We start from the raw sequence: 24589 nt of genomic DNA on the forward strand, positions 1-24589 counted from the left end.
ATCTATCTTATAGATCTATCTATCTATCTTATAGATCGATCGATCTATCTTATAGATCGATCGATCTATCTTATAGATCGATCGATCTATCTTATAGATCGATCGATCTATCTTATAGATCGATCGATCGATCTATCTTATAGATCGATCGATCTATCTATCTTATAGATCGATCGATCTATCTATCTTATAGATCGATCGATCTATCTATCTTATAGATCGATCGATCTATCTATCTTATAGATCGATCGATCTATCTATCTTATAGATCGATCGATCTATCTATCTTATAGATCGATCGATCTATCTATCTTATAGATCGATCGATCTATCTATCTTATAGATCGATCGATCTATCTATCTTATAGATCGATCGATCTATCTATCTTATAGATCGATCGATCTATCTATCTTATAGATCGATCGATCTCCTGTCTGTCCTGCTTGTGTTACATGGTTTCTGTCCACGTAATCCCCTGTTGTTGGATGCTTTTCTTTGATCACGCCATTCTCAGTATACCCTTCCACTCTGCTGCATGAAAAGACCCTATGTGGTTGGTAGTGAAATCCTGGCCCCGGCTAGTCTAGTACCAATGACCGGGCCTCGTTGCAAGTCACTCTGTTCGCTGGATTTTCCCATCTAATGTGGATTTACACAGAAATTGATCTACGGAAAACTTGCCACGTGATTTTATGCTGCACTCCGGGGTCACGAGGAGAATTTCCATACAGCTAAGCTCCAATCTTGAGCGGAGCGGGGGCTCTAACAGAGTGGCTATTTAGTGTTTTTAGTTATAGAAAACTCTTGAGTGTTGCCAAAGGGGTTTCATCTCTCTTTAGGTTGCCTGTCCACGGCCATGCCGGAATATTGCTAGCAATTTTCTGCCGTCTGGGGGAACTGACAGGTCTTCGCGATGAGCCTATCTGATAGGCTCACCGCGTCAAATCGCAGCATGCCGTGATTTGTATCCCGCGAGCAGAGAATGGCTATGATTCTCCGCTCGTGGACGTCAGGCTGCACTTTCCATAATTAAGTCTATAGGAAGCGTTCGCTGCGTTACCCACGGCCGGATTATCGCTGTGGATAACGCAGTGACATATCGCCCGTGGACAGAAGGCCTAAGTGTCCTCGCACGCTGCAGATCAGTGATGATCAGGGACCACAGGCTTCATCAACGTGATCTCCTTGCCGGTATCTATTGCAGAATAGGTCATTCAGACAGGTTTCCTTTAAATCTCCGTTGCAATAAGCTGGACACGAATTCCTATTGTGTTGCAGATTTGCTTCTCCATAGACATCTCAATGGTTTTGTTTTCTCTTTTTTTTTTTTCCTTCGCTCTGTTTACAAAGCAAATCATGTATGGAAATGTCCCCATTAATGTGCTGATAGGAGCGCCACTTTACTTTTCTATTATCATGCTGCATTTCATGAATTATTTATACACGTGCAGCCAGGGGTCACTACAGATGTATCTCCATCAAAGCCATTTTTACGTACTGAATAATTTGCACACATTAGAGAAAGCTGCAATGTATATTGACACGTTCTTGTCATTTCTTATACTGCATTCTTTTGCCTGGGCTTAGTCTACACTTAAAGGGGTTGTCCCGAGGCAGCAAGTGGGTCTATACACTTCTGCATGGCCATAATAATGCACTTTGTAATATACATTGTGCATTAATTATGAGCCATACAGAAGTTATAAAAAGTTTTATACTTACCTGCTCCGTTGCTGGCGTCCTCGTCTCCATGGTGCCGACTAATTTTCGCCCTCCGATGGCCAAATTAGCCGCGCTTGCGCAGTCCAGGTCTTCTCCTGTTCTCTATGGGGCTCCGTGTAGCTCCGTGTAGCTCCGCCCCGTCACGTGCCGATTCCAGCCAATCAGGAGGCTGGAATCGGCAATGGACCGCACAGAAGCCCTGCGGTCCATGGAGACAGAGGATCCCGGCGGCCATCTTCAGCAGGTGAGTATGAAGACGCCGGACCGCCGGGATTCAGGTAAGCGCTGTGCGGGTGGTTTTTTTAACCCCTGCATCGGGGTTGTCTCGCGCCGAACAGGGGGGGGGGGTTAAAAAAAAAAAAACCCGTTTCGGCGCGGGACAACCCCTTTAAGGGGTTTTCTGGTGCTACAATATTGATATATCGTATCCCAACATGATTTCTCGCAGTTAACCGAGATTGAGAGAGGGCGCATTATTGGAATGGAAGAAGCTGGATGGTCACATCGACGAATTGCCCGTCACCTGGCCAGACTGTTAGGAGCTATTGGGACCAGTGGATACGTGAGGGCTCAGGACACCCGCGACAGACCACCAGTAGAGAGGTTCATCTGATCGTCCGACGAACAGCTCCAACTGTTTCATAGTACGCCATTCAGAGACAGGTGGCACCATCGTTACACCCCTGTGTCTGTCGGAACCATTTCCAGGCTGGATGACATTTTGTCTCACGGTGCCCTTCACGAGTTCTACCTCCCCCCCCCCCCCCCCCACACACACCCCAAAGCCAGCCATCGCCTCTGTTTGCAGTCGTGTCATGAACGATGAAACTTGCTGCCACAAAGTGGAGCCGGGTTGTCTTCAGTGGCGAATCCAGGTTTAGTTTGGGCACTGATGATGGCCGTGTTCGTGTCTGGAGACCTCGGAGTGAGCGCCTCAATCCTGCCTTTGCTGTGGAGCGGCACACTGCCCCCTGCTGGTATGATGGTCTGGCGGGCATCACATTTGACAGTCCATCACCTCTAGTAGTGGTACGAGAGACAATGACAGCTTAGCGATATGTTCAGGACATCCTGCAGCCACATGTGTTCCTCTCATGGCGGCTTCCAAGAGGCAGCAGGATAATGCTCGGCCGCACACACAAGGGGGTCACAAATGTCCCCACAACATTGTCACACTTCCATTAGATTCCAACATTTTTGGCTGGATAGAATACTGTAGTCGGCTTCTCTTCTCACCCCTCTCACAGCATACAGTCTCACAAACACAAAGAGGGGGAAGCTGCAGCTGCATCCCCCTCCTGTCCCTTTCTATCTTGATTTATGTTATAAGTAGCAGAGCCTGAAATTGTCTAAGACTTCAATCACATTGCATATTAAACCCAGTTCTGGGGTTTCCCCCTGGGTGGCTGAAAATGGTGTCCAGACAGAACCCTGGGCAAAATCATAGGCTGCTAAAAGTAAAACATTGCTACATGCTTTGGTCTCCATTTTAACAGGATTCCATTTGATTCTGCTATTTTGCCTGGACAGAATAGTGTAGTGGACTTCTATTCCCTCCCCTCTCACAGCATTCAGTCTCAGACATGGAGAGAGGGAAACTGTAGCTGCATCCCCCTCCTCTCCCTTCCTTGTGTCTATTGTACTTTTAGATGGCATGTTGTGAGCAATGGGAACAGATCGATTGGTGCTTCTCCATCCTGACTCTTTTGCCCCACTCTTGCTATAGGAGTAGATACAATCCCATTTTGATTTAAAGCCACAGCCTCTTATTTTATTTCAATTCGTAATTTTATTTCAATCATATCAGTTACTGGCTTTTTTTTTTTAGCAACCCAACAAATGATGAACAAGTGTCTGTTATATCATCTCAATAAGAAAGTAGTCAGACCGTGTTCTCTACCGACAGACGACCAGAAATACACAGGCTCTAGAGAGGACAAGACCATTAAAATACAACACCGAAAAGAAAATTACAGTACTTGGTTTTGCAGTGAAGTATTTGGCACCAGCCGTAGCACAGTATCAGATAGGAGGAGACATGAGACAGGGACAAGCAAGAAGCATACACCGGGATCCGGGAAAAGGAGATACTGGAGGGGTCCTGCCGAAAGTAATCATCAATGACAGTGAGGACGTCTTTGTACAGTGCACCGTTAGTGAAATTAACCACGAAATTTCCAAAATTTACATGAATATTGCTGGTTATGATACAGTTATGTACAACACGTGGCTTTTCCAGCTGTGGGTTATCCAGATGTTTCATTGACTTGACCTGCAAGTGTTGCGTTAGGATTTTTTTTTTTAATCCACAGAGCCACATATTGGTTAGCGCGATCTTAGAGGGCCATTAAAGCTAAAGTTGGCAGCTTAGAAAAGTGCAGCTTAGAAAAAAGAGCCGCTGGTAATCAGTTCACGCGTACACATGGAAAATGTTCCTGGAGGTTCTCAGAACTGGAGATGGGTGAGGTGTAGTGTGATCATAATGGTGGGGGGGGAGGGGATTTTGTCAATCATCCCATTAAAGAACACTTCAGGGTTGTGCCAAGATATAAAGTTATCCCTATCAGCAGGATTGCGATACCTTTAAAAAAAATTTAAAAAAAGCCCACAATTTAAAAAAAAAAAAAATTTCTGCCATGTTTGCATTTTTGGGGAGTATAGCCTAAGCCTGTATTCACACAGCCCGGAGCAAGTTGCACCTGAGATTCTTAGTCTTTACTTACATTGTAAAGCAGACCAAGAAACCCCCTGTGGAACAATGCACATTTATATGTCTTAATGTCGTCCGAGAATGAGACCAGAAGAAGACATATGCGTACACTTGTGTGAATCTGGCCTAAAGCAATCATCTGCTTTTTAGATCATTTTTTTTTCTGTTTGAAGGGTGTACAGACAATAAGATCAGAGAAAATCCTGCTGCTGAGACCTCGAGTGATCAGTTGTAATCTGAAGGGGAACCTCACAGCAAGTGTTCAAATTCCCTGCAATGCCCCCACAGGGGAAATTAAGTATTACGTTGTTTTAATTGAAATTAATAGACTGTGTAATGCATTGACATGTTGGGACCTTCAAAAGAAGGAGCGATTTTTGTAAGTCCTCTTTACGCTAGGTGAAAGTTTCAGTGATCGTTTTGCATAAAGTACTAATGGGCACTAATGCCCATTAGTACTTTGTCACCTTTATTTGTAGCGATTTTTGAAACTCTATTGATCCAAGTGTAAATTGTAAGTGTGAGTGAACCTGTTCAAAAGAATGGGTTATTTTTCTGTGCAAATGCAGCCTAAGGGATAACTTGATAATCAATGTGGTTCCAATCCCTGGGATCCCCTCTGATCTCAAGAAGGTTGCACATTCATTTCCAGGGAGAGCTGGAGATTACCGTGCACTTGTTCTTGGCAGTTTTCAGCACTCCCATTGAAATTAAAGCGACCCTCTTGCGGAGATAAACAAAGATGGCTGCACCACTTTTCTGACTACTGAGGCATTACCAATACAAAGTGTACAAGACACTACATGCTGCTCTGACTAGCCAATGCTGCTCACATGGGCAGCACTGGCCAATCAAGCAGCATGTAGTGTCTTAGACCAGACATGCACTGCCAGTGCTCAGTGTGCATCAAGTAGTCAGAGAAGTTGTTTGCCGCCTGAGCATGGCATTAGCACCTGGCAAACTTTGGTAGGTGCTGGGGTCCCCTCAGGGTGGGATCAATCCATTCCTCATTCTTTGAAATCCGTTGTATCCAAGCCTTTAAGATATAGATATATTTGATTATGACAGGGGGCTACAGATTACGAGGGGGGGGGGGGGGGGGCAGAACAGGACCTACAAATTACCCAGGAGGCACAAAGGAGCCTATAAATTACTATGGGGACACAACAGGGCCTACAAATGACTCAGGGGGCAAAGAGGGGCCTACAAATTTCTTAAGGCTCACTCACAGGTGTATGTCCTGCGTCTTATATGCACAATACGCAGTGGTAAAATCCCATAGAATTCTATTGGGCCACTCACTCCCTGTGCCCTTTTTCACACGTGTGAAAAAAAATGCAGCATGCCTTACTTTGGTGTTTGTGACATGCGCTATGGGGATTTAATATACACAGCAAATACGTGTATTTACTGTGTAGTGCGTATTATACACGCTTGAATAATGTTTATTATATTCAGGACACATGCACCCATGTGAGTAAGCCCTAAGGGGGCAGAATGGGGCCTATAAATTACTAAAGAGGTCCAATATGACTCTTGTTGCCCAAGGGCCCGTGTAAACCTGGAGCCAAGTCTGAGTGCAGAATCCTCGTTTGTCTAAGAACTAGGGGGTCACTTTAATGAAGCGATGGTGCGCACGCACAAACTCTGTTCTATCCTTGTGGGGATCTTCAGGACCCCTGTTTTCAGGATCAGTAGACAGTCTAAAGGTTGGATCCCCACGATTGTAAAGTTTTCTTCTATCCTGTGGAGAGGGCATAACTTCATATCTTTGCACATCCCTTTAACTTGAAACTACTGATAACAGGGGGCAACAGAGCAGAATCAACTGAGCAGCAGAGATAAAATAGACTTTAGGCTTAGCGTTCCTTTAACTGGAATTCAAAAGGGCAGCAAATTCATGCCATGCGATAACCATGCACGATCGAGGCGGATCAGAGTAGACGGAAGAGGTGGCTGCACTTATGGATACCGGGGGCTGCGCTGCTTCTGTATGCTATAAGGCAGTGGTCCTTAACTCCAGCTGTAGCAAAACGAAATCTCCCAGGGCATGCTGGGTGATGTAGTTTTGCAGCAATCAGAGAGACCCCTGCAGTAAAAGGAGACTAAATCATTAGCTTTAGTAGACATGACATTGTAATCCTCTCTTATGCGATGCGTCTGCTGTTATGTTATGTCTTCGTAAGGTCGTCGACTAAATCTATCGGCATCCAATGGCTAAAAATAGGGCAGAGGACAAACAATTCCCGTTTACCGCAGCGGATTTGGCTCAGGTGTTCTGCTATCTGATGGAATCTGGTGAACCTTTCGTGAGGATCAATGACAGCTGACTGAGCCATCTGCTGCCGAGGCTCTGGAGATGCTTCACAAGGCCATCTGTCTGGCAGGGAACTGGAGTGCGCTGACAGCAAGGAAGGCAGAAAAAGCCGAGCTAGACTTAAAGAGGCAGAAGGGAGATGGAAGAAAAGGAGAGTCAACGTTTTATTTTCCAGAACAGCATCACCCTTGTCTGTGGCAGTGTTTGGTATTGCAGCTCCATTTAAGTGAATGGGGCTGACTGCAATACCATACTTAGCCTGTGGACAAGGGTGGCGCTGTTTCTGGAGAAAGGAAAAAGTTGACTTTATTTCTATTCTTGGACCCCTTTAAGTTCTGAGTCTATGGCTCTTATCTTCCACTTTCTGCATTGTCAAAATGAGTGGTTTGGCATAAAACATGGCTTCCTTTGCTGTGTCTGTACGTGATGGGTGCACCTTATAAATTAAGGGACAGGTGAGTCAAAAGTCCACAGCCACTCAAATATCTGTAAGATGCTTAGGGCCGGATTCACACGACTGCATTTGTGCGTGTCAATAGAACCTATTGATTTCAATGGGTTCATCCACAAGCACATATTTTACATGCGCAATTCCATTCTGCAAAAAATACGCAACACATTTTACTTTACTGCGGAGTTGCGCAAGGAAATAGAACATATGAAACTGATTAGGCTAATTGGTCATTTCAATGTACAGGACTGTGGCTGTGGGTTTTTTTGCGCGTGCGAAAACACTGTAAAAAACGCAGTTGAGTACACAAATATGCGTACACTCGTGTAAATCTGGTCTAAAGTAATCATCTGCTTTTTAGATTTTTTTTTTCTGTTTGAAGGGTGTACAGACAATAAGATCACAGAAAATCCTGCTGCTGAGACCTCCAGTGATCAGTTATAATCTGAAGGGGAACCTCACAGCAAGTGTTCAAATTCCCTGCAATGCCCCCACAGGAGAAATTAAGTATTACATTGTTTTTATTGAAATTAATAGACTGTGTAATGCATGGACATGTTGGGTCCTTCAAAGTAAGGAGCGATTTTTGTAAGTTCTCTTTACTCTAGATGAAAGTTTTAGCAATCATTTTGCATAAAGTACTAGTGGACACTAATGCTCATTAGTACTTTATCAGCTTCATTTGCATGCAAATGAGCCTCCAGGAGCTGTTGCAGTACTCAGCAGGAGGTCTGAGCTCTGCAGTCGGCTCCTTTGTTCTTGCATGAGCTGCCAAGGGCTGACTGCATGGATACAATGTTATCAGCCTGCGGTCTGTTTTCTCTCAGGGTCTGCAGAGAAAATACAATGTTATCTCCTGCTCCCATGAAGGACACAGCATATGGTGTGACATATGGTTTTTAAGCTCACCTAAAAATCATAATTCAGACAAAAAGTACACAATGGCAGCTTTACACACAACGATTATCTCTCATATGCCATCGTTTTAACGAATTTTGAGTGATAATCGTTGCATGTAAATGGGCTTTAAGGGTTAGACCATTTACACGCAATGGAGCCATTGTCATCAAAAATAGTTTACGGTTGCTTGATTTAGGACAGCTATTGTCTAAATAATAGCTCAAGTGAATATAAGCGACAGTTCCGTGTAAACACGACTACCAATCAGGTGGGAATTCGTTCACTAGTCACTTAATTTCAGCTCACCTGAAAAATAGTCGCTGGTTAATTAATTTTCGTCTGCTGTAAACAGGTTATCGTTAACTTTGAACTACTAGCCAACAACTTTGCAGGGAGGGGCGCTCTTGCCCACGTAAATGTTCCCAACAGTTCATTCAAGGATTGTGAAATTAATCAACAAGTGAACAACTGCTCCGCGTAAAATCACACAAACGATGGCCGTTCTTTCGCTTTAGTGACTATTTCAAGCAGTTGTTTAGACGATCGTTATCCCATGTAAAGTCACCCTCTAGGAGAACTTTTGTGCGTGAACGGATTATCTGAGAGTTATGACGACCGCTATGACCAGAATATCCCCCCTCATTATTTATATACACTGCAATGACTTGGGACCCCAAAAGACTACTCCTATACAGAAAGAACATGTGCAGCGTGGCTCTAGTGGTTGTACAATGTGAACTTCTGGACCCCGCAGAGTTGATAATCATTGATGGGGTCTATGGAAGTGATCCCAATGTTCATATTTGACTACATACTGCAATTTGAGCCACATGTATATGTCCAACAGTCCTGTTTTTGTGGAAATGCTCCCCAAAATAGGCAGAACCCATACAGGTAGGCCACAGAAAAGTAATCTTGCACCACAATCTTAGGAAAGCTGTCTAAAAGAAAATCTGTCTGTGTTGTTCATAGCAACCAATCATAGCGCAGCTTTCATTTTACCTCCGCAGTATAAGAAATGAAAGCTGTGCTGTGATTGGTTACTATAACAAAAATTTGCTTTCATAAGCATGTGGTACCTGCCTAGTTTTCCGTAACCCATCCTGTATATTTGTATACAAAGGGACGTTATAGGGTGTGACTTAAACGGCCCACAATTTGTGGTTCAAATGGTGATATGTAGAAGGTCTCTTTTTGGGGGGGGGGGGGCATATTAACTAATCAGATTCTAGTGTTCCTTCTTCCAGCTTAGGTTAGATATTAGAGGCAGATATCTGATTGGTTGATATGAAAGCTGCCTGTACTTCATATCTGCACTGGGTTTTATACGCAAGATCCAACGCATTTATAATACATATGATCATGTTGTATCATTTCGGGTTGGTCGCCTTACTGATTTTCTCATTGTATACTTGGTTCCATTTTAATACAGGCACAATTTCTTAATGAAACCAAGTTCACATAGTGTCAGTCTTCAAATTACAATAGGAGATGTCATAAATACCTATAAACAGCAAAATTTCTTTAAATTTTCGGCATCTTATAATCCGGAAAGTCAAATGCTGGTCTTAATAATAATTCTGGTATAATTTATGCCAGTTTCTCACACCCCCCCCCAACAAGTCACGACCCCTTTTCTAAAAAGTGGGAGATGGCAGCGCAGACAATAAAAAGTCACAAATTTTTGCACAATTTTCCCCCAAAGTTTTATGAATGTATCCCACTGTTTTTGGTCTTGAGTACTACCAAACTGGATGCTTGAAATGAGTAGGGAGTATTGAAAGGAGAATGTACTGGTGCGCTTGTGGCCTCCGAGCTGGTGAGGGTTCAACAAACCAGTATGCTTTGACCCAGAGTATTTAGATACAAGGCTAGGGGGAAGCTTTGGCATGAGCAAAGCTCTGCTGGATTATCATATGCCGGATTAAAGGAATTTTGCTCTTATTGCCTTCTATTCTCTTATTTACATAGATAATTCTCTTCTCATTCTATATATGTTACATTGTATATAGATCTGGCTGTATCAATGTGCAGGACAAATATTCAAGTGAGGATGATGATGAGGTTTCATGTACATCGCTGAACACCCCTTGCCGTTAACCCTCATGATGTCCCTCCCCCCACCTCACTCAGCTCTCTTCCCCATGGATATAAAGACACAGCATTCAGCACTTCTGACTCTGTCATTATATAATAAGCCAAAAATTGCATTTTTTTTTTTTACCCTGTTGCGAGAAGTTCATAGTGATCAATGTACATGTAAAAATAACCAATAAATAGTTTTCGTGGCCCGGCTGTACAAAAGGCATTTGCTGAAATCATCAGGCCCAAGCATGGTGTAGCCAAACATCAGCCTGTCAGGCAGTCTAGAAGATATGTACAAAGTTTCTATTCCCATAGTAATGAAAATTCCTCATTTTATTTTGGAGGAGGATGCGGGCACAGGGTAAGTTCCAGGAACGGTGATTCATAGAGGTATAAATGCTTTGATATTTTTTTGTTTATACAAAATTGCGACCCTTTTCGCGATTGGTCCTTGCAGCAGCCTCTTGCAGATTAAACAAAGGGTATGAACAAGAAAAAAAACCCCCGATGAAGTAGAGCAAACGTCTTGGTTTCCAGTGAACTTTGTACATCCATGGTTGCAGATGTTAATGCCATCGCTGGTTATCACATAGCAAAGGCGGGGTCGGAGGAGGGGGCTTGTAGTTGCGGCAGTGCAGGCACCATCTTGGTGGAGGAAGAATTCTCTTCAAGGCTAAGATGAAGATTTTTACCGGATGGGAGGGGGATTCAAGGCAGTGTGGCAGAGGACGGCAATACAAGAAGAGGGTTAACAATACCAATGGGGTGGGACGGTGGGCAGCCTGGAGACATTCCTGCGTTGGTTGAGGCTATCGTATGCCCCCTCAGGGTTCATTTACTTTATGTCGTCTGTTAAAACAAGAAAAGAGAAGAGCATTTGTATGGATTTTGGTATAGTATGAATAAAAAGGTGTCCACTTTTTAACATTACTTTGATTTTAAGTCAAACATTCTGTGCTGATTACTTAAAGCGACTTTCCGATCCTGGACAAACAAAGATTGCCTCACTGTTGCTCTGACCACCTGATGCACACTGTGCATTGGTAGTGCATCAGTAATAAGGATGCTACGTGCTCCTTAGATTGGCTGGTGCTGCTCACATGAGCCACGTTGGCAAATCAGAGCAGCATGGAACATATTGTGGTATGTTCAGACTGCAGAATCCAACATCTCTGTGCGGATTTTGCCTCTAAAGACTGTGGCAGAAATCAGCGACTAAGCTGCAAGTTTCTATCACAAATTCACACATGGATTTAGCCCTGCCAATGGACAAAATCCACATGTGGAATTTCTGATGAGATTCTATGTTAGGGCCTTATGTCCATGGGCCCGCATGGTTTCCCCGTGCAGAATCCAGTGCAGACCAGGGTATTGACTTAAAAGGAAGTCACCTTCCAATAAGTGGTGCCGTGGAGATACTTTTTCATCAACTATTTGCATACTTTTTCCCTAGTTAGCATTGCATGACCTATACTGTATAAGTCTCCCTACACCAACTTGGCACTCTTCATATTCTCCCCGACGCACATCAAAGCCGTCTCTCCCAACCAATCAATACTCTGCTTTGTACTGATGAGGGCAAGAACCACGAAATAACCTTCTGCAGTGCTGTCTTCTGGAGAAGACATTCGTTTGGCTATGTCCATAGTCATGTTACAAGGCTTGTTAGATGGTTGAACATTGACTTATAGGGAAGCCACCTTCCAAAAGTTACTGCTGTGGAGGCATTTTTCCATCCGCGATTTGCATATCATCTCTTTTCCCTCAGGAAACATTGCATGGCCTATATAACAATAACATTTTGTTTGCTTGTAGACACCCCAAGGAGGAGCTCACAATATACTGTTATTATTGAGATCTATATATATGCAGTATACCATGAGCTCCTAAGCACAAAATCTGCTTATTATTGCTACGCTATAACCCCTCCTCTAATTCCTTGCTGTTTAGACAATTGGCTAGTCAGAAATCTGTGTGGAAAACCATACAGTAACTGCAGGGGCAACCATATTAGTTGGCACCCAGTTTACCCAGGTAAAAAAATACAGGGGGATTCAAAGGTCAGGGCCATCCGGAATATCTTCTGAATGAAAAGAGACACAAATTGGAAACTTCGTAGAACACTTAGATGGGTGGGAGGAAACTTTTTGGCACCATGGTGGTGCTTGTTGACCATCTTTGTGGCAACCATCTTGGATCAGCCCAAGAAACTTCAATGGAAAGGGGATCGTGGGATACATGACTTGGGTGAAGAATTTCATCAGAAATTGATTGGTGCAGTCATTTTTTTCAATACCTGCAACATTTTCAAGTTATCGGTAATCTAATGTAGTGTATTAATGAAGTTATGTTGAATTATATGGTATGGAAAACACTAATCACATGTTTTTTTTCAGGTACCAGAAGATATTAACAATCCAGGATAGAACTGAGATCATCCTGCTGGCCGGTACCAGAAAGCTGAAGCTTCCAATCAAGAACACCCAGGAAGATGGCTAGTTAGTTTATGAACTGTCAGGAAACTGATTCAGACGTTTTGAGTAACTGGTAGTGTCCAGGACAAACCGAGCACTGGGCACCTATAGCTGTGCAGGCTGTTTTCACAAAGAGTCCACATAAAAGCACCGCTTATAGCCAACAAGCACCACCATAGTTTCAAAAAGTTTCCCCATCCATCTAAGTGTTCTACAAAGTTTCCTCCTTGTATCTCTTCTCACTCAGAAGATATTCTACGTGGGCCTAACTTTTGAATCACCAAGGTAAGTAGAATTGGATGACAAAATAAGACAGTGACGTAAATTTGTGATTACTATGAATTATTATTTTGGCTAAAGCTTCCTGATCATTGTTGCAGTAAGAACGGGAGTTACTATGACTGCTGCACAACCCCAATATTTCCCTGTGGGAGAAAAAGTAACATAGTGATTGTAAGAATCTTGACTTCTCACAATTGTTGCAAATTGCTTGTAACTTTTTACCCTGAAAGTCAAATATTGAGGCTGTAGTATTGCAAGTTTACAACAACCACAAACAATACAACAGTAAGTTACACAAAACATTATGTGATTGTTCTCAGCAAGAGAAACCAAGTAATCTTGTAGATATGATAGCTTTTAGTAGCTAACAAAAATACATGATGTTATAGCGAGCTTTCAAACCTCTCTGGGTCCTTCCTCAGGCATAATGAAATAGATCTGAAGAGGCATGCATATTTATGCTCATATACATATGACAAGGCACAGACATGGATATGATTAATTTGCACTTAAAACAATACCAGAACAGGATCAGCAGAGGAGTAAATAAATACTTAAATAGTCTATTGATAAAGATGTGAAAGTTTTATGGTCTCTGAATTAGTATTAGGGGGGGTCACCAGGCCAGAGCGTTATCTGTGCTATAGATTTCTAATACTTCCCAGTCACATATGAAACCTCTTGAAGAATTTAGGCCTTTGTTAAAAGTGTCAAAAGTTGTTAGAAGTTTATACTCCCAAATTCTTCTATGGCTTTGTGATTTCAAATTGCCCTTTAATATGGTGACTTTCATGTGTTCTATGTTGTGTCCATGACTAGAAAAGTGCTCGGCCACAGGGAATTCTGACTTTCTTTCTTTAATTGTGTGGCAGTGAGACCTCATTCGCGCTTTCAGTTTTTGTCCTGTTTCTCCAACATAAAGCCCCCCAACAGGACATTTACTGCACAGGGTCAGGTACACAACATCAGACGTGGGACATATGAATGTCACACAGTCCTGCTGTGTGTTGGGGATTTGTATCCAGTCCACGGGCCATAATGTGAGCAGGTCTTGCAGCTTCTTACATAACAGGGATAAGTTCCTTTTTGTGTGTCAGAGGGCAATACACTCCTGATTATTAAGTTCCTCAAATTTGGAGGTTGCCTGTAACACTGAAGAGGAAGGTCCAGGAATATGGTTTTCAGACGGTCATCCTTGTGTAGAGTATGATGGAGTTTCTTTGTGGTTTTCCTTAGTACCTCTAACTGTGGATTGTAGGTCACTACTAGAGGTACACGATTGTTTTCTTTCTTCTCTGTGTATTAGAGTAGTTGATATCCGGGCATCCTGGTGGCTCTGGTGATTTGGTCATCAATTGAGGTGAGATGGTAGCCCTAATTTAAAAATGTCCTTGTACGATGGTATAGATGTTCCTCTCTGACTGTTCGGTTGGAGCACATCCGGTTGTATCTGATGGCCTGGCTGTAGACAATGGACTGTTTGATGTGTTTAGGATGGAAACTGTCCCATCTGAGGTATGTGAGCCGACCAATCACTTTTCGGTATAGGGATATCTGTATTTTTATGGTGGTGTCCAAAACGTTGATTTCAGTATACAAGTAGCTTAATGTCAGATTTATGGTGTGGTGGAATGCATTGAATCTCTCATGGAATTTTACTAGTTCTTGTTTGGTGTTGGTCCAGATGATTAAGATGTCATCAATGTAGCGGAAATAGGCCAGTGGTTTGTTGGAGCAGGCGGCCAGAAAGTCACTATCCAGTTTTGCCATGAAAAAGTTGGCATATTGCAGTGTCATTTTACTGCCAGGGTGGATCCGGTGAATTGCAGGAATATCTCTTTGCCAAAAGAGAAATAGTTGTGTGTGAGGATGAATCTTGTAAGTTGTAACATGGATTTAGAGGCAACCCCATTAGCCTCAAGGAGGGCTTGGCAGGCAGTCAGTCCATCTTCGTGTGGGATGTTGAAGTGTAAGGACTCCACATCCATGGTGGCCAGGATGACGCCATCTGGGAGGGGACCTACGGTTGATAGTTTGTTCAGTAGGTCTTTGGTGTCCTGCAAGAAGCTGGTTGTGTTTCTCACCAGTGGTTTGAGGACACCTTCCACCCATCCTGAGATTCCTTCAGTGAGGGTTCCCACACCTGAGATAATTGGCCTCCCTGGGTTGCCAGCTTTGTGTAGTTTTGGAAGCATGTAGAATGTTCCAACCCTGAGGTTCTCCGGTATCAAGTCCAAAAGTTTTGTGTAGCCCACAGACGGGCTTCTGATGACCCTTTTTAATTCCCTCACATATTTTTGGTTCGGGTCTTGATCCAGTTTGGTGTAGTATCTGGTTTCCGTCAGCTGTCTGTGTGCTTCTTTCATGTAGTCTGATGTGTTCATGAGGACTATAGCACCACCATCTGCAGGCTTATGTAGTATGCAGCTGATCAGAGCTGGGTCAGGGTATCTTAAGCTGTACTAAGCAGATGTTATATTATATGGAGAGGAGATTCCCCATGCTGAAAGCAGGGCCCCCTGCACACTAAGGCCAGTCTCTCACACGCAATCAGATAAACCCAGCTCAAAAACCGCAGCGTTTCTGAATGTATGGTACAGCGTTCCATGCGTTAAAAACCATGAAAACACAGGAAAATAGAACAGACAGCGAGGTGTCCAAGTGCAGGTCTGCGAGGCCCCATTGAAATCAATGGGAATGTTGTAACTCAATTAGCGCAGCGTTTGGGATGCCACACTAATTGCAGTAAAAAGTGGACAGTGTGAGAGCGCCCTAAGCAGCCAGTGCAACCACTCCAGAGCTTTATTAGTGGCTACATCAAGTATAGATACACATAAAAACTGATCCAGCGCTACATCCCAATATTTGCATCCTATATTGAAATCACAGTAGCATGCTTGAATAGGAAGTCATAGTTGCGCTACACAATGGTATGGTGCATGGCCCCTGGGGCCCCGGAACATGGATTTCCATTCTGCGTTGTGGTCTCTGTAGGAGAAAGTAAGGAATCCTTTACACGACCGTGTTGGTGCAGTGTATCCCGCTCATGGAATATGCTGTACCAATCTACCATAAGCTCCCATGCTGCCGATCACACACATTGCGCGAAATACATGCGCAATAAAGATCACAGCATGTTCTGTATTGGTGCGCATACATGCCAAGATAGTGTGGAGCAATTGCGGCCCATAGCAAGTACACAATGTCATTGTGCCACATGACTGTCACATGCGGGTGGCACGCAGCGAATTACGTTAGTGTACAGCCGACCTAAAACTCAATTGTAAAGTTGAAGAATAACATGTGAGAAGCAAAAATCCACCTTCCACATCTCTCGTGGGACCGGTACTAAAACTGAAGTAAGGAAACATAAGTTCTAGTAGTACTGCCTATACAAAAGCATACTTGTATTGGCCGCCTCCTACTATGATAGCGGCAGATCATCCAGGAAGTCATCCAACGTCTGCAGGAGATTCAGGTGTAGCGATCCGCGTTGAGAGTCCCTGGAATAAACACCGGTCCAACAAGGTGATCCTGCCAAATTTAAACCCATGAGTTCACGCTGAAATCGGCATTGTCTTCTGATTGGCTCGTGCTCTTACTAGTAATTTGCTTACATCTGCACTGAATTGGCGCTAGTATTGACATACAGCGCTGGTTCTGTCGTTTTGACTGCATCCTGTTTAATGATATGCCAGCCCTGGAGTGTATATAAATTGCCCACCTGTAGGGCATACAGGAATGTTCTACTGCAAATCACTGGGCAACTGAGCAGTGTTTTTGATCCCCATTGAAATTGATGCATGACCATCTAATTCAGTGGTCTCCAACCTGCAGCTATTTGGCTGTGGTGATACTACGACTTCCAGCCACAGGTAGGAGATTTATGATACAGTACTTCAGAGTAAATGTAACTAGTCTCTCCTCTATTTCATAGAGGATGGGGGTTTTACCTCTTGCATGATGTCTACATGCCTTAACAGAACATACACTGAATGGCCACTTTATTAGAACCCCTGGTCCTCTCTCGATTGGCGGTTCCCTGTATGGAAATTCTCCCCGTGACCCCGGAGTGCAGCATAAAATCACGTGACAAGTTTTCCGTGGATCAGTTTGTGTGAATCCACATTAGATGGGAAAATCCAGCGGCCTGAGCGACTTCCGAGGCCTGGTCATCGGTGCTAGACTAGCCGGGGCCAGGATTTCACTGCCAACCGCGCGGGGTTTTCTCATGCAGCAGTGTAGAGAGTATACAGAAAATGGCATGATCGAGGAAAGACATCCAATGAAAGGGGATCCTGTTGGCTAAAACAACTTCCCACTGAAAGGAGTCAGAGGAGGATGTCAGGAATCGTTCTGATGAGCAGGCACTGTAAGGAAACTGCAGCCAAATACAATGCTGGTGCTCCATCTAATGTGTCTGAACACACAACTTGTCATTCCTGAGCAGACAACCAGTTCCAGCGCCATTAAGAGAAACAGAAAGGTGAGACTCCAGTAAGCAAAAGAGCGCAGAAATTGTACCACTGAGCGGTGATAAATCATCACTTGTTTAGGCAGCGCCATTAAGAGAAACAGAAAGGTGAGACTCCAGTAATCAAAAGAGCGCAGAAATTGTACCACTGAGCGGTGAAAAATCATCACTTGTTTAGGTTAATTCAGATTTCTATTGCATCATGCTGAAGCAGAATTTGGCACAAGCAGCATGATTTGCTGAACCCTTCCTTTCAAGATGGTAGAGTAATGGTGGGTGGAATGTTTTCTTGGCACACCTTGAGTCCTCTGATGCCTGTGAATGGATGCCACGATGAATTGCTGCAGTTGTAAAGGCCAAAGGAGATCCAATGCACTATTAGATGGCAGTCTCTAATAAAGTGTCCATTCAGTGTATAAAGAGGAATTGCCGGACATCCCCCTTTTTTTAAATGATCCTTGCCTTTGCCTACAGCTGGGTACGGTGGAATAGGGTTTAAACAGTCTATGGCAGTGCTGATCATCACGCTGTCCCTCCCTGAGCAATCCATTATTGGGCTACAATGCTATATCAGGGAAATGTGGAAAATTCAACTCTATTAAAACCTTTAGAGTGGTGGAATCCTGGAACTTGAGTGACACAAACAAATTCTTAAGATGTTAAATAAATGAAGAAAGCGATATCTGAGACAAGAAAACCTTCATGCGGGGTAACTTCAGGACAATCTGTGGGGTGCTATGCACATGTTTGACCACTTTGGGGCACTGTTACTTCAAGTGCAGTGACTAGACACAAGTCCTCTAAGGTGTCCTCCTTATCCTCTGTCCTAATCATCGACTCATCTCATTATGTGCTCTGTTGCTGTCCAGGAGTCTCCTTAACTGAGGAAGACTTTCCAAGGACCAGAAGGACCCTGATCCGCTGGTGAAAGAAGAGCTCCTATGTCAGACTAATGATGTGTATAGCTGGGAGCCAAAGAACATGTACTCGTCCACTTTTACATAGCATTAATAATAATATAATAATCTTTATTTGTATAGTGCCAACATATTCCGCAGCGCTTGATCATTGTACACTCAGGAATGTGTACCATCTATAAGGTTTAACCCCTTGAAGACCTGACATTTTTCAGTTTTTTGTTTTTGTTTCTTTCATTCCCTCCTTTTGAAGATCCATAACCTTTGTATTTTTATGTTGATATAGCCATATGAGGGCTTGCTTTTTGTGGAACAAGGCCTTTTTCAAGGGGATCATATAATGTACAATTAAATGTTTTGTATAACTTTTACAAGTTTAAGTGGAAGAAATAGAAAAAAAAACACACACAACTTCACAGTTTTTTTTTGGGGGGGGGGGGAGGGTTACTATGCATGGTTCAGTAAAAAGGGCATGTTTAATTTATTCTGCACATAAACTCATTTTACTCATTATCTACACCATTAGTTGTTGTTCTCTACTGAGGACAATCCTTTTTTGTAGGAAGGATCCCTTCAGGATAAGCTAGTAGCATCATTTCCTGCTGCTGGGATCCTTAGTGATCAGCCGTAATCTGCAGGGGAATATGGCAGTAGATGTTCAATTTCCCTACAGTGCCTCCACAGGGAAAGTGAAGTATTACACAGACCTCATTGAAATCATTGTATTGTCTGGGCAATTCATGGATAGACCAAGTCCTCCAGAGAGGCGCCCTTTGTAGCTGCCCTTTGCTCTGCTAATAGATCAGGGTCCTGCATAGGAAATCACCCTATTTACATGAAAATTCCTAATATATTTCGTGGGGGCCCAGAACTGAAATGCAGTAGTGTTTTGGTTCACAGGATGGGCACACAATTTTATCCATAGGAAAAAAATCTAAATGGGATACCCTCAATGAGCTCGTTCATGCTCAGCCCCAGTTGGTTTCCTATAGAGAATCGGACCCCATGGTTTGCACCATCTGTTATATAGCAAATTTGGTGAGCAGGCTCCCACATTGATGAATTCCATAGTAGACGCATGAGCAGCCTCTATAGTATTTATAGTAGAGTTGAGCGAACGTGCTCTTCCGAGCTTGATGCTCGTTTGAGTATAAGCATACTCGATGATGCTCGATACTCGAGCAAGCACCACGTCATGTTCGACCCTGCCCCAGTTCTGACCCCTCCCCGCTGCGACGTGCGCACGTCAATGGCAGTTTGTGGCTGGCTGGCTTACCTTTGTTGTCTGACTTAAGTTCTTCAAGAAGCAAGTCGTTTTGTCTATTACCCAATACGAAGGCCAGGAAGGAGAGAATAAGGGCATTCAAGATCCCAATAATGGCCAATATGTAGGCCCAACGTACGGAGCAGTCTCCTAATGAGTATTTTCCAGTCTTGTCCCCACACATGTCCCTGATCGTTTCTGCATCCCATCCATCTGGGAATATCATGCAGGCGAGCACCAGGCACACAGCTAGAAGAAAGTAAGAGAGAAAAACTGTAAGGAAGCAGATACATAAATAGTAAAGTTATTACAAAATATTTCTTATCTTGTATTATACTCCAGAGCTGCACTCATTATACTGCTGGTGGAGTCACTGTGTACATACATTACTTATTCTGAACTGCTCCTGAGTTACATCCTGAATTATACCCCAGAGCTGCACTCACTGTTCTGCTGGTGGAGTCACTGTGTACATACATTACTTATCCTGTACTGATCCTGAGTTACATTCTGTATTATACTTCAGAGCTGTACTCACTGTTCTGCTTCTGAAGTCACGGTGTACATACATTGCTTATCCTGTACTGATCCTGATTTACATCCTGTATTATACTCCAGAGCTGCACTCACTACTCTGCTGCTGGAGTCACTGTGTACATACATTATTTATCCTGTATTGCTCCTGAGTTACGTCTTGTATTATACTCCAGAGCTGCACTCACTATTCTGCTAGTGGAGTCACTGTATACATACATTACTTATCCTGCACTGCTCCTGAGTTACGTCCTGTATTATACTCCAGAGCTGCCCTCACTATTCTGCTGGTGGAGTCACTGTGTACATACATTACTTATCCTGTACTTATCCTAAGTTTCATCCTGTATTATACTCCAGAGCTGCACTCACTATTCTGCTGGTGGAGTCACTGTGTACATACATTACTTATCCTGTACTGATCCTGAGTTACGTCCTGTATTATACTCCAGAGCTGCCCTCACTATTCTGCTGGTGGAGTCACTGTGTACATACATTACTTATCCTGTACTGATCCTGAGTTACATCCTGTATTATACTCCAGAGCTGCCCTCACTATTCTGCTGGTGGAGTCACTGTGTACATACATTACTTATCCTGCACTGCTCCTGAGTTATGTCCTGGTTTATACTCCAGAGCTGCACTCACTATTCTGCTGGTGAAGTCACTGTGTACATACATTGTGTTACTTATCCTATACTGATCACTGATTCTGCATTACATACTCTAATATACTTCACAGCTGCAGGTGCAGTCATAGTGTACATAAACTTGATTATACACAGATATGCATCCATAAAGAGATCTTTAGGTCATTATAGTCCATTCTCCACCAGACTGAATCCAAAGAAACTTTTTTAAGGAGTCTGATGGGAGGGAAGCATTGCACCTCCCACTTTAGCTCTAATAGGTCATCACTCTAATATAAACAGCGTCTGTCCCTTTAAATAAAGCAGAATTCAGAAGCAGGACTGTGTCCTAGTAGTAAAGAAGTTCTCCGTTTCGGAGAAGAGTATTCCCAGCGATCTTTTGTCAGATGGTATATTCCTGTGTTCTGTAGCAGTATTTTCCAGGGCTCTTAATGGGAATTATGTGTTCTCCGTCCGCTGTACTAAATGTAAGTAACTTGTTAGGTGGGAAATACATCTATGGAGAATCCATAAGGGAAAGTAGCGCGGCGAGACGTGTCAGACTGCATTGAGGATAGATAAAAGACTGTTAAAGGGGCTGTATGGAATTGGGGGAAAAAAAGCTGCTTTCTTCCAGAAAGTTTGTCTACAGGTTGTGTGGTTGTGCAACTCGGATCCATTCACTTAACCCCTTCCCGTTCCAGGGCGTAATTGTACACCCTGGATGGCATGCAGTACTCGCTCCAGGGTGTACACTTACGCCGTATGGAAGGTGCGAGCTCAGAAGCTGAACTGACTGACAGCCGGCCTGCTGCAACAGCGAAAACACTGATCCTTGCTATTAACCCCTTTCATGCCACGATTAATTTTGATCACAGCTTGTAAAGGGTTAACAGAGGGAGAGCCCTCCGCTTGTAATCGTGGCGAACCGATAGATTCCCATGGCAATGGAGCGCCAGACAAAGGGTCCACAAAGGCCTGTGATCACTATGATTAGCAATAATGCCTTGTAGTACAGAAGTACTGCAATGTATTATCAGTGTGATCATAGCTTAATAGGTTCAACTCCACTACAGGGACCTCAAAAATGGTTAAAAAAGAATATGCAAAAAAGAAAACTTTGGGGCGTTTTCCCTTCGTTGTTTAATGACCCGTACATCTGTAACGACACCGTACAATACATTGAACATACTTTTAACTCTGAATGACAAATGCTATTTAAAAAAAACAAAAAACAGATGAAATGCTTTTTTCGTTTACTATTAGAGATGAGCGAACCTACTCGGCCACGCCCCTTTTTCGCCCGAGCGCCACGATTTTCGAGTACTTCCGTACTCGGGCGAAAAGATTCAGGGAGCGCCGTGGGTGAGTGGGGGGGAGAGGGAGAGAGAGAGGGCTCCCCCCTGTTCCCCGCTGCTACCCCCCGCTCCGCCACGCCTCCCCCCACCCCCCGGCGCCCCCCGAATCTTTTCACCCGAGTACGGAAGTACTCGAAAATCGCGGTGCTCGATCGAGTAATTACTCGAAACGAGTAGGTTCGCTCATCTCTATTTACTATGTCTCGGAAAAAAAACTTTGTCTGTCAAAAGTGATTAAAAAAGCTATATGTACCCCAAAATAGTACCAGAAAGAAAAACAGGACCCATAGCCAGCTAATTTAAGGGACGGCATAGAAGAACAACTGCAGGTAATATAACACCCTCCTTGAGTCCCTGGACAAAATTGGGAACTGGAGGGTTGCTTCAAATGCATTACAAACACAGGCCACAGACAAGGGTGGCGCTCTTTCTATACTAAAGCAGTAACATTTATCCTTATATTCCAAAGGGAAGAGGCTTTGATTTGGAATTCTGACAACGGCACAATACAGAATGGAGCTGATTATTTTTTTTTTTTAAGATTTCCACCCCGCAGGACCTCATTGTGCCCCTCACCCCCCATTTATAGAGAAGAAGCAGCCTCTGAGACGTCTCGATCCGCATATGGAAAACAAGTCAAGCTGAATATTATTGCAGGTTTAGTTAAAGCTCTGTTCCTCTGCTGCAAATTAGCAGTAGCGGCCAACATTAGGCTTAATGAAAAGCGTACTCCCCAGCCGCTCTCAAGGACCTGCAAACACTTTCAATTTTAAGACTCGCTGCCTCCTAGACAGAATCTATTTACCTTTAATATATCTCTCTTAACATCAGGCTCCATTGGGGCCCGGCTGGTGGAGCGTACTGGAGAATTAAGTGCTTGTTTCTTATAAAATCAAAGTTCGATTTCAAGAATTGCAGACTAATATACATATTTATTTACCCACATCCTTCCTGGAGCCCGAGTCCTGAAAGAAATTAGAATTTAAGTTAGTTTTCTTCCAAGTGGGCTCCAGAAGTTGTACTGGGCGGAATGAGAGAACTTCATGCGTATAACAGGTAACTTCAGTAATAGCAATATCTGTCTCTCTGTCTATCCTGTCTGTTTCTCTCATTGTCTCCTGTCTGTCTCACTGCATGAGAAATTGCTCGTCAGTTGCTAGTCGTTTCATTTCAGCTTACTGGAACAAAGCAATTAGCGAGTGACTTCTTGCTCAGTGTAAACAGGTGGTGTTCAATCTCTGTACAACTGCCTGTTCACAGTGAATAGAGGCAGGTGGCCAGAAGAGATCTCCATTTCCCAGAAGCCTGATGGAACATGCAGGTAGTCTTCAAAAAACTTAATACGGGCCACAATGTTATTTTTGGCTAATAGTGGGTTCTTTTGTGGTTTTCTTCCATGATCACCACATGTCTGCTATTAGAAAAACACTGAACGTGAATGAACAGAGGTATCTGCACCTTGTAGAGTCTTCTGTCTTTCTTTTGCTGTTTCCTTTTGCTTCTTCCTCACCTCTTTCAGGAATGATATAACCGGACGCCCGCTCCTAGGGAGTATAGAACAGTCCTAAATGCTCTCCATTTATAGATAATGCCTCTAACCTCAGATTGATGCACACCAAGGTCTTTAGCTTTTGCATCCATTTCCAGCTTCATGTGTGTTTACAACACATCTTCTGAGGTATTCTGTAAGTTGTTTGCATCACAGTTCACAGTTATCAATCTTTCTGGAAAAGGGCAGATTTGACAATACCCAGGCTTTGTGTGCTTTTATTTAATGGGCAAAGCACCTACAACTCACGCTTTCAATCTTATCTCCCTAATTGCTTATTAGGTCTTGAAGAATTTATCAGCATAGTGGTTTTCTTACGTTTTCTCCCTCCACTGTGCATGATTACGTGATGCGCTCAATATCAGACATGAACAGTACTACTTTCTATGTTATGAGTGACTTTGTATTTAAGTCACAATTATAGACCAACATAATCAGACCACATTTTATCAGTAAGCATTGCGGAGATGCAGGTCATTCCAAGGGGTTCACTTACTTTTTCTTGCAGTGCTATCTTGTGACCTGTTTTGTAGCTATTCACTTACATCAGATACTGTATATCCACATCCTGTAATAACGCCTGGGCTCCACCTTCTCTGTATTTTCACTCTAGCAGTGCCCACCAAGGACATCTTTGTTCTGTACTTTTTGTCTTATTTTCGCTCCACTTTCTCAGAGCTTTAGCTTTGGATTTGCAATGTCGACTAAAAATACCAGCCCCATTTATCAAAGCCCATAAAGTGATGCTCTTTTAGGGGGCTGCACATCTATGCCGGCGTCTGATTAATGATTCCAGTAAACGCCTGGCTTGTAACAGCCGCAGACACTCAAACAAATTTGTCTTGCTCATTTCGGACTTGGTAATTCCCGTTCCCCACACCCCTCCCTCTGGGGAGTTCTAGCAATTATTTGTCATCAAATC

The 24589-nt window shown here is 43.4% G+C and overlaps 1 protein-coding gene across 1 annotated transcript in view; it reads right to left on the reverse strand.

Moving 5' to 3' along the window:
• Nucleotides 1-10535: 10535 nt before the first annotated feature.
• The window catches only part of LHFPL4 (LHFPL tetraspan subfamily member 4), a 139603-nt gene continuing 125549 nt past the window's right edge, over nucleotides 10536-24589 (reverse strand). The window contains exons 2-3 of the mRNA XM_066594632.1: nucleotides 19610-19846; nucleotides 10536-11035 (exon numbers count right to left, since the gene is read on the reverse strand). Coding sequence (XP_066450729.1) covers nucleotides 11022-11035; nucleotides 19610-19846 — 251 coding nt within the window. The 3' untranslated portion in view covers nucleotides 10536-11021. The remainder of the gene's footprint in view (nucleotides 11036-19609; nucleotides 19847-24589) is intronic.

This window comes from Eleutherodactylus coqui, chromosome 3, assembly GCF_035609145.1.
Source record: "Eleutherodactylus coqui strain aEleCoq1 chromosome 3, aEleCoq1.hap1, whole genome shotgun sequence".
Lineage (NCBI taxonomy): Eukaryota > Metazoa > Chordata > Amphibia > Anura > Eleutherodactylidae > Eleutherodactylus > Eleutherodactylus coqui.